General features: G+C 37.9%; 1 protein-coding gene across 2 annotated transcripts; it reads left to right on the plus strand.

Annotated features, from left to right (window-relative positions):
* Positions 1-2,061: 2,061 nt before the first annotated feature.
* fbxo15 (F-box protein 15) lies at positions 2,062-10,220 on the plus strand. Of its 2 annotated transcripts, none has more exons than XM_030756922.1 (9): positions 2,062-2,427; positions 4,016-4,120; positions 5,473-5,700; positions 7,060-7,251; positions 7,337-7,466; positions 7,610-7,692; positions 8,381-8,526; positions 9,606-9,730; positions 9,821-10,220. In XM_030756922.1, the coding sequence occupies exons 2-9, from the start codon at positions 4,035-4,037 to the stop codon at positions 10,085-10,087; spliced, it is 1,257 nt and encodes a 418-aa protein (XP_030612782.1). In that variant the 5' UTR covers positions 2,062-2,427; positions 4,016-4,034; the 3' UTR covers positions 10,088-10,220. The 2 variants fall into 2 exon arrangements, with proteins under 2 accessions (XP_030612782.1, XP_030612781.1); XM_030756921.1 differs by having other exon boundaries at positions 2,062-2,407.
* The last annotated feature ends 415 nt before the right edge of the window (positions 10,221-10,635 follow it).

A 10,635-nucleotide genomic window follows, 5' to 3' on the forward strand; every position in this document is an offset into this window, starting at 1 on the left:
ACAGAAAATTTGGGTTGGGGGAGGTATGCGTTCTAAGGAGTTCCCCTCTAGTACTGTAAGAGTAACAGGCTGGACACTTCTTCATCGCCTGTGCAGAGCTGATTGTTAAATATCTGCAAACAGCAGCATGTTTCTGTCTCTCTCCACATGTGTATGGACAGTAACAGTGCCATAAAATAAGGAATCAATAGTAAAACACAGCTGGTGTACACAAAATAAAAGAAACAGGGTTTAACCAAAGCTGCCTGTGTGTGGCCGAGGTGTTTATCTTACTTTGTAAAGAACTTTAACTCTAGTTTAAGTCTTTGAAACTCAGTCTGAGACTAACAGTGCCTGCTTTCTTTGTTTACCTGTAGACAGGTCTTCACCTTCAGTCAGTATTTTGATGTTCAAATTTTAAGTTATTCATATTTAAGGTGTTTTCCAGTTAGATAATATTGTATTTATACAATGACTACAGCTGGTCTTTCTAAGTGAAATATAAAAAGGGGAAATAGCAAAGCCTAATATTTATGAGCTGAAACCAAATGGTGACATTTGTCATGCTATTAATATTTCAAAATTTATGTTTAATTTTTCTACTGAGGAATTTTTCCAACACCTGCTCTTTATTTTTTAGAATTAGTACTGAGAGTTTTGATTTCAAATATACATAAGCAGTCTGAATTATTCTTAATGTATTATGGATGACTAATTTTGATGTGCAGTACCCTCTATAGCCTGCATCATTTATTATTAACAACACTGTTGATAATAACTCCATATATGTTGCACTGTTTTCCCGCAGGTGACCATGATACACAAATGAACCAGGACTGCAACCCTGCTCCATCATCTCATCTTTGCAGATCTCTCTTTAAAAAGCCCCAATGACTCCAAAGTAAAATATTCAACTGGATAATTTGTTAGTATATAAAGCTTCTTTGTCATTTTTTTTTAAACAAACAGTGCACATCAGTTATGAGCAGAACTGTAGATTAAAACAAACAAACAAACAAACAAACAAACAAAGGTCTTTCAGGACAGGAGAGGTTCAGACTTCAAGTTTGGGGGATAAACTTCACATTTAAGTTCTTGATGATTCTTTTCTCTTTGTGATTACAAGAGCTGGCCTCAGATTGACAAATCATCCTATATGTTATTTGTTTTCATATCTGAGTATATTTGTAGTAATTTAAAAATTAACTGATGAAAAAAGTACAAAAGCTTAACTACTACTGTCAGTGAAACCTGTGGCTGTTTCACTGAGAAAGGTAAAGACAAACAGTCAAAAGGATTAAATATCTATGTAATCAGAATCATATATATATATATATATATATATATATATATATATATATATATATATATATATATATATATAAATTCCTTTCCTTATCCTAGTTATTGGATCCCCAGGGCTTCTTAGCTTAGTTATCTGAGTTTTGTTTAGTTTTGTTTCTCTGTTCCTGTTTATTCACTTCCTGTTTTATTTTGATAGTCCTTGTCTCTTGTGCATTGTGGTTAGTTTTGCTTCCCTTGTATCATTCTATTTACCTGTTTTCCCAGCTGTCTCCACTCCCCTCTTTATCCCTTTTGTATATATTGTCCCTGTTTTCTCTGCTCCTTGTCACGTCCTTGTCGTTTGCTTCCTCCTGCTGTGTGCCCTTATGTTCATGTTTGAGTTCTTGTTCAAGTGAGTTTAGTGTTTTGTGCTGTTGGCTCCCATCCAGCTCTGTTAATGCTTTGAGCTCTAGCTAATAAAGCTGAAATCCAAGTTTAGCTCTTGCCTCTGGAGTCCTCCCTTGGGGTCCTCTGCCTGCCTATTACAGCATTACATGACAGAATGTAGTCAGCTGTGTGAAGAAGACATATTTATATTTTCTTTGACAGAATTAAATAAAACATGACATAAAGTAGCAATACAGACTGACAGCAAAATCAGGCAGAAGGAACACGAGAAGCTCCAAAAGTACCAAGGGTAATATGTCGTTTGTCACTTACATGATTATCTGCTTTTATTTTGAAGGCACATGTGCTTCTTCCCACCGGAAGCTGTCTTTCTCCTCGGGGAAGGAGCGGGTGTCACCATGGCGACCAGAGAGTTGACAACGAAGGAGAATTAATGCAGCCAACTTATGGATTTAACACAGTGACAGCTGTTTATTTTGTATCGTTAACGTCATATTCAAGGCCTTTAAATTTTTGTTTTGTTTTGTTTTTAAAAACTGTCAAATTAATGCTCTTTTAAAAATTCACGACCTTAAAACTTCCTTGCAAATATAAATTATCTTGTAACTGTCACAACGTTGTCAAGACCAGCGGAACAAATGGCAGCTTCGAAAGCAGTCGTTCCCGGAAAGGCATTAAGAAGGTCCAAAAGCGCTGAGAAATCATCCCCGGCGTCCACTCGGGGCTTTATGGGAAGGTAATCTAACAGACTGTAAGGTACACGTTTTTTTGTTTGTTTTTTTTTCTTCCGTGTGGCATTTAGTGCTCAAACCAGGCCGTGTTCAGAAACCGTGTCAAGTCAAAGCTTTATAACCTTCCAAGTAAAAGAATTTATAACAAATGCAATAACAACACAGCGGAAATCAATTCAGGTGGAAGACGCTTTACTGCGTGTTTGAATTAAACCATTTGCTTCTTTCCCATTAAATGTAGGCAGTTACAACACAGATGAACCAGGTCGGAGAGTCAGCAGACTGTTGCTTCCCCCACTGCATACCAAATTTATCCTGCCAAATAGTTTATATTTAGCAAAAATATTATTTTGAAAGTCACCAAATTATTATTGTTATTGTTTCAGTCTCAACGCCTCATGAGCAGAAATAATTCTCTTTCTCAGGCTTTCATCAGTGGTTACAATGTTTAATTAAGACATTGAAATTAAGACAATGAAAACAATGAAACAATGAAAATAACTACTGTATATGTAATAACTCATGTATTTATGTAAAAAAAAAAAAAAAAAAAAAGGGTTTGGTCTGCAAAATCTACCATGCAAAAAAATAAGAAACAAAACACAAAACAAGATGCAAACAAGATTTATAAATGCTCCTGCCTCCTTTGCATCCCCATCTAATTTAAGCAGGACTGAAGTGAAATAGAAAGCTATCCTGAGGTCTGACCAATTACAATCTGTCGCTGAATGAAGTCATGGACACGGTGTCCTCTGGGCTAAAGAGTAGAAGGACCCTTGGGCTTGTTATCAGCAGATAGTTTAGAGAGCACCCCTGATGGAGGTGCATTAGCACTTATCGTATGTCTATTTGCCACTGATACTGAATGACACACGAAGCAAAATATGCTGCCATTCAGAGGATGAGCTTGCTTATTTCAGCAAGATAATACCAAACCTCACCCTGTGCATATTTCAATAATCATGTAAGTGATGGTAATATGTAGCTCAAAGCATCACTGCCATGGCTGTTGACTCTTAGCACTGGTGCCTGATAAGTTAAACTCATTAGCTGTAATATCACACATGAGTGAGAGCAAAACTATTTGAATAATCTGAACTTTTAAGCTTTTGTATGAAATCATCCACCTTATTAAAATTAAATGATTGCTCATATTACCCAAAATGATTTCTTAATTCAGTTATTCTTGAAGTAATTTAATCTGGTTTTTGATATGCAGTGAAATGACAGTGGCTCAGCAGGCAGGTGATAGGAACACGAATTTATTACTCACTCAAGTGATTTAATTGGACAGCAGTGGCACCATTAACCAGGACAGCTGTGAGCCAACATACCTAGCAATATTACTAATTAGCAGGGATCCCCCAAACTAAAAAAGAACTTATGTGAGTGCTTTATATTATACTGAGCCATATTCACATGTTTTATCCACCATATATACTAAAAGAGAATATGGAGATCGGCCATTTCTTTTTATTGCCAGAAGTGTATTACAAAATTTCCAAGTAGTGTTTTTAGAGCACATTTATCTCATAGACTGAAATCTGAACAGCAGGGAGCATGAAAGCACTCTGTCATTTCCTTGTAGTCATGTCTAATTACCTTTTCCATAGACTGCCATCTGAGATCCTGATGACGATTTTGTCATACCTGGATACCGCCACACTTTTCCGCATAAGCCACATCAATAAGCGCTTCTATCATCTCGCCAGCAGCAAGTAAGTACAGTACCATCTTGTCAGAGCAACTTTCACAGTTTGTTAAATACATGATTATGTTAATTAATCCAATAGCATTAGGACAGTATGCCTCCACCTTACAGCAGAACCTTTATGTTAGTAGGAGTCCAAGTCACAGGAACTGTCTTTTTGTTCCAATTCTTCTGTTTTTCCCATGCTCAAGCAACAAAAGCCATTAGACGTCGAAACATGAAACTTTATGGCATGGTCCTAAATTCCTCAACTACTCAAACCCAAAAACTTAAGCTGCTGTACTCATAGGTGGTGCAGTGATATTCACATTAATTTTTTTTTCCAACTATCCATAAAAATTCACCTGCTATGCTCTCTTCTACTCCAATCTTATTTTGCAGTTACACTTTTTTAGAAAGCTGTGTTGGACAGCTCATCACAAACTGTTGAACTAATCATTCCAGCACTGAATCAGGACCATCTGTGGGTTTAATTAATGAACTAAATTTCAAAATATCAATCCAATAAACAAACCTTTGCAGTAAACTGTGAGATACCAACATGAAATTCAAGTCATACACCCGGTGGTGCTCACTGAGCTCATGAACTAAAGCATACTGCAATTTGCTCTTTTGGGGGCAAAAGTTTTCAAAATTGATAAATGGGTCATGACTCAGTTGATGCCTAAATTGGTTTAATTAAAGGGGTGTAGTTTATTAAAACTAATCTAAATTAATAATAAAAAAATCCATCCAGATTGCAACCTAAAGAATGCCAAAAAATGTAACATTTATAGTAGATATATTAGAAATGCACCCATTGCAATACTCTTGCATTATTTATTTCTGCATAATATTGTATGATTTTTTTTCTGGGTTTCATCACAAGGTAGATACCCATTAAGTCCTGTTTATTAAAATTTTTTTTTTTGAAATACGAACATTTTTGCAAGTGACAGCTTCCCAGAGGTCAAGTTGACACACTTATTATTATACTTATTATTATTATTTATGTTTTATTTATTTATTTCAAAACCCATCTTTCAATAACTATCAAAGAAGACTAAAATGTTGTTGATTAATGCTGTCTTAAACAGTTTTCCCCTAGTAAATACGATTATTCCTATAATGGACACAAATCCAGTGTTAAACTTCTTAAAACATGAAGTTTCACTCCCGTTGTCCTGACTTTGTCTTTTTGATGAATAAAACTTATATCTAAACATTTTCACTCAGTTCAGAGATTTTTTTTTTCTTGGTTACTGTAGAGTGGCCGCGCTGTCAGAAATCATCACATTAGACATGTTTCATTGGTTCATAACTTCTTTGAGTTGTTTTTACTAACCAGAATATGTGACTCCTCTGATCCTGTTGTTGCAGTGCGCTGTGGAAAAAGCAATACATTGCAGATTTTGGTAAGAATGAAAAATGCACGGGCAAACGTCTGTCAGGGATGGCCATAATGGAGGTGCGGGATCAAGCCACAGGTTACAATAAGAGGCTGTACTTTGAGACTATAGGCCAGTGTGACAAGATCAAGTGGATGAAGCGTCTTGAACTCATCAGTAGTCACACAGGGCTACCCAGCGAAACAGAGAGGATCCTCAGGTGAAGTATGAGACGGATAAAGCGAGAAAAGCCAAGTTTAGTTGACGTGTGTGAGTTTTTCTCTTAATGCTTAATGCATCACCTACTCTCATTTATTTTTCTGCAAATCATTATGATAATTACTTTTGTATTCGATTTGATCTCATTTTAGTTGAAAGGTGTGTTGATCATGCTCTATGCTGTAATCTGCTTTTGGTATGTGTTTTGAGGCAGCTGAGTGAAGCCTCTGTTCATTGTTTGCTGTTAGCAAATAGCAAAACTTTGGAGATCTACCCTCGCTGTTGAGAAAGTTCGGGGGGTGGGGTGGGGGGCAGTGCAAGCTGCTGGTAATCAAAACAAAAGTATGGTTTGTTTTTTTTATGTCAAACTTAATGACACTTTCTTATTAAAGGTGAGGAAGGAGGTCTCTCTCTGAACGTGATGTCTGCTCAGGGGGATGCCAGCACGTAGGGGACAGCTCCCTCACCACCTCCACCGCAGATTCTGCTGTGTTTTTATAACCTCTGATTAGAGGCTGTGCTGCACTCAATATTGAGTTCTGTGGCAGTCGCTGTGGTACAGAGGGGAAGTAGAAATAATTGTGTTCCTTGCAGGGGCCGTCTGAATTGTTGAAATAAATTACTTAGCCCCCCAACCCCTCATCCACAAAACACATATGTATGCACGCACACCTTAGCCTTCCTCTCTTCTCCCACAACTCAAAACTCCCTGTGGGGTTTTTGTCTGTTAGAGACCATGAGGAGCATGCGATTTACCTTGGTAATAATCATTTCACAAGACATCATGCATTCAAGTTGTGCAGAGTGAAATCCCCCGGGTCAGCTGCTGGAGCCCCCTGGGCTGCTCCAGTTTTTAGCTTTGTTCCCCCATTTAATTGATATTGGATGGTGTCTCAGCGAGGCAGCATCACAGTAGGGGCAACCCTGAATCACAGTTTAGACAGAATTGGATCAAGAGATTCGTTACAACAGCTGCAGTTTTAATTTCATTTGTTGCATATCATTTAATTTGCAAGAACAGCTTGAAATGGAGTCATACTACTTTCTACTGCTGACAAATGAGATGTAACAGCTAATAAACTCATAATTTTTCTGATTTAAAGCCAGCTTTGCCAAACACTGCCCGATTATTTTCACTGCAATAAATTAGAAGATAAATGGATAGATTAATTCAGCTGGTCTTTTTGTGTCGTTATTTAGTATTAAAGAACCTATTAACTTCTGCCGTGTTTGTGTTTGATCTTGCTGCTTAGCTCTCCTCTGCTCTCTTCCTCCCACTACACCAATCCCTACATGCTTTTATTGCAAAACTCCAGAAATTCCTACTCGTACAATTTTGCGTTCTGTTTCATTACTCTAGAAACCTGCAAATCACCTGGGAACTGGCAGTCATTGATAAGTCAGGGTGTAAGAGGACTTTGGAGCTGAGCTGGTGCCACTTCATTGAGACTTCTGTGACACTGTGCTTGTACGGAGGCTGTTTGCCTAACTACGATCAGATTTCCACCCTCCAACTCTACGGTGTCAGGAGGCTAGCCCACGTCGGCCTGAAGTAAAGACAGCCGACATCCTGCTGCACCCTTTGTCTCTCCGCTTGTCTCAGTTAAACCAACTGCTTTCTTTGCTCCCTCTGTCAGACTTGTTCGGAGGTCCCTCATGGCAAAGTTAGACATGCAGACTCTAACTAAGAACACACAGGTCATTGGCCAGGACAGACTGGTGCAGCTTAAGTTGCTACAGCCTGATGTCATCATCGGTGTCTGGAGGGTAATTACTTCAGGCGCTCATGCCGTGCTTTTATTATTCGCTTGCTTAGAGCAGCTGAACACATTTGATGGGTAATTTTCTTTAATCTCAAAACACAGTATCTATCAAGATAACTTAGATTTTAAACATCTTTTTTTTTGCAGGACCAGTGCTCAGTTGCCTTTATCATGTTCAACCTCCACATCCACAGGCTGGTGGAAAGAAGCATTCAGGGATCTTCCATTTGGTAGGTTGCACTATAACCAGCCCCTCTTATGCACATGCATACAAGGTGTGCAGTAGCTCAGAATTACTCCTGCAGCGACCCATCATTGATGCACTATAGGGTGGGATTTGACATGTCTGCATCACGGCAATTTGTATTTCACCACAGCAGGGCCTAATATAAAAATGTTATTCTTGGCGTATGTCAGAACCAGCTTTAATTATATTTCATACTGTACAGTGCAAAAATCTTGAACCACCTCTCATTTCTCTATATTTTGCTTCCAAGGAGCCAGACTGTCTGATTTTTAGAGTGCTCTTGAGCAAGAGTTCTCCAGGCTTTCTGAAAGCCTTTCAGAGTTTTTCTTTAGACACTGGCTGCCTTTTCACTCATTTGCAGTCCAGTTTTTATATATGTTTGCACATACACACATGCACACACACTCACTTTGGGCTAGGGCACTAGCAGGTATTGTAAAGTACTCTGAAGACAAAAGTATTATCAGGACTGCGGAGTGGTTTTGATACTGGCTTGCACTTCATTATAGCATGGATATAGCACCCTCTCCTGGTTTTCTATGGGAATGCAGCACAGTTATTTATTGTTTCCCAAAATTAATAAATCGTTGCCTTTTTAGTAAAATGCTTTTTTCATTGTTTTTTCCACTGACTACAGTCTAAGTTTAATTTTCACTTTTTCCTCTATTCAGTCCGTATGTGGAGCCAATGGTCCGACCCCCTTACTGTGACACAGACCCTGAATACGGTCTCCATGGTTACCAACTACACATTGTTCTCCACAACACTGTATGCGAGCTCATGTCCAGAAGCTTTTCCCAGCTCTTCTGCCACAGAAGTAATCCATTTATACCCATATTCATTAAGTCACACTGTGAATAATGGCAAGGAAATATGAATAATCTACTGTACTGTGTGGGATATTTAAAAAGATTTGGATCAGTGAAGCGATGATTTACATGTATAGTAACTTTTAGTGGGATACAAATGTCAAGAATTAATTTGCCTTAATTTTTTTTTTCTTTCTCATACTGCAAATTTATGAATATACAGCCTCTGCAGCCAGAAGTCAAAGAGACTGAGCAAAAGATTCTTTTCTAAGACCAGTCCATTTGTATATTTGCATTCAGGCATGTACTGTATAGATAAATGAAATGAAACCTCATACATGGCATAAAACTTGAATATGTGGAATGAAAGTCAGATTATATTGAAAGATATTTGGTAATATTAAATGAAATTTTGGGATCCCATGATCTATGTCATATCCTTCTGAAGACCTTGACTTTTCAAAATGCATGTCTGAAATATTTCAAGTTAGTACTTTTTATTAACAGCTGGTCAAACACCAAACAAGACAAGCAGATTGGAGGCTATATTGCATCGCCCTGAGGATTTCCATTATTGCTGTACCTCGAGATTAATTCTATTCAACAAAACATTGAGGAAATGTGGGTCATTGTAGAAACAGAAACAAGTGACATTCACTGAAATTAGGACTCAACGCACAGTACGGGCACACATACTGTGTCTACAAAAATGACAGAAGTCTGTTGTCCAACTTTTAGTCTGCTTATTCAAGTCTGGATTCAAAATTTTTAATTGTGATTCCATATATTCCAACTTTCATTCCTTAGGTGTAAGAAGCCTTTGTAAGAGCTGATATATGTAATAAACTCCTGATATGATACAGCCTTTGAGTTTGTTAAAATTTTAAGCAGCATGTTTGCTAAATTCACAGAAATGTTTTTACTTGTGTTTGATGGTTTTATTGCTTGTAGACTTAAATTCCGATGTTTGAATTGTCTCGTGATTTTCTTAAATCTCGAGATATCCTGATGCTTACAGATGATGCTAATCAAGTGACAGCTAAATAATGCATTGCAGCGTCTTACATGTGTTGTTGTCTCTGTCCAGCTCAGATCACTGATGGACTGATCCCGCTGATCGCCATTAAAAGTAAAAACTTGTCGCAGCACACGCCTCTGACAGGCGACATCACCCTGCCCTGGAGGTGTGAGGTCCTGCAGGGGGCAGTGGAGGTACTACATGAGCATAAAATTCCCAGCAATAATATCCCACACAGAGAATATACCCACTAACACATGTTCACTTTTTCAACTTCTTGGCAGAATTGCTGCATTATGAATCTGACGCTGCTAGATGAATTTAGGAAGCCATTCAAGTGTGTGACCTCGCCCGTTTCAGTGGGGCTGGCAAACACAACCCTGTGTTACGACTATGACGGTGAGCACTACCGGATCCACTATCAGGACTCAGACATTCAGGTGAAGATGATGCTCGATTGGATGAAGGAACAGAAGCAGTTCATCCTCATCAGTTTAGCTGTCTACGTGAGCGCTGACTACGTAAACAAGCATTTTGGTAGAAATTACTGATTCTTCTGTATTTCTGTCATAAAACTGGTTTCACCTTTAATATTTGCTCCCTCTGTAACACCACCATAGCAGTTTATTTGTTCAGTAAATTTTGTAGCGCAAAGACTACTAGTTATATCATTATTCTGCCTTGAAGTGTTTAATAAATTAATCTTAGTTATTTTTTTGTCATGTGATTATTTGCCTCTTTTTTGTTAAGCCACTTAACACCGACCTATAAGTCATTCAAGCATAAAAAAGGCACCTAACTCAAGGGATGAACCAGTGTTATGTCTATACATAACAGACAACATAGCAGAAAACCCATTTAAAATTTTAGCTTTAGCCACTTTGTTACCACCAGCCTGTCACAAAAACACATCATTTGTTCCCATTTCTCTTAACGGAATCTATGAAAAATGCCAAAAACACATTTGACAGACATAAAATTGTATTTTTGCACCAACAAGATGATTCTCAAGGAGTTATTAGCCAAACGTAGTATATCTCAGCATATGTTGTGTGTCCTTTAAAATTTTGAGTAAAATAGAGAAGTGGAAGTCAAAAGA

This window comes from Archocentrus centrarchus, chromosome 20, assembly GCF_007364275.1.
Source record: "Archocentrus centrarchus isolate MPI-CPG fArcCen1 chromosome 20, fArcCen1, whole genome shotgun sequence".
Taxonomy (NCBI): Eukaryota; Metazoa; Chordata; class Actinopteri; order Cichliformes; family Cichlidae; genus Archocentrus; species Archocentrus centrarchus.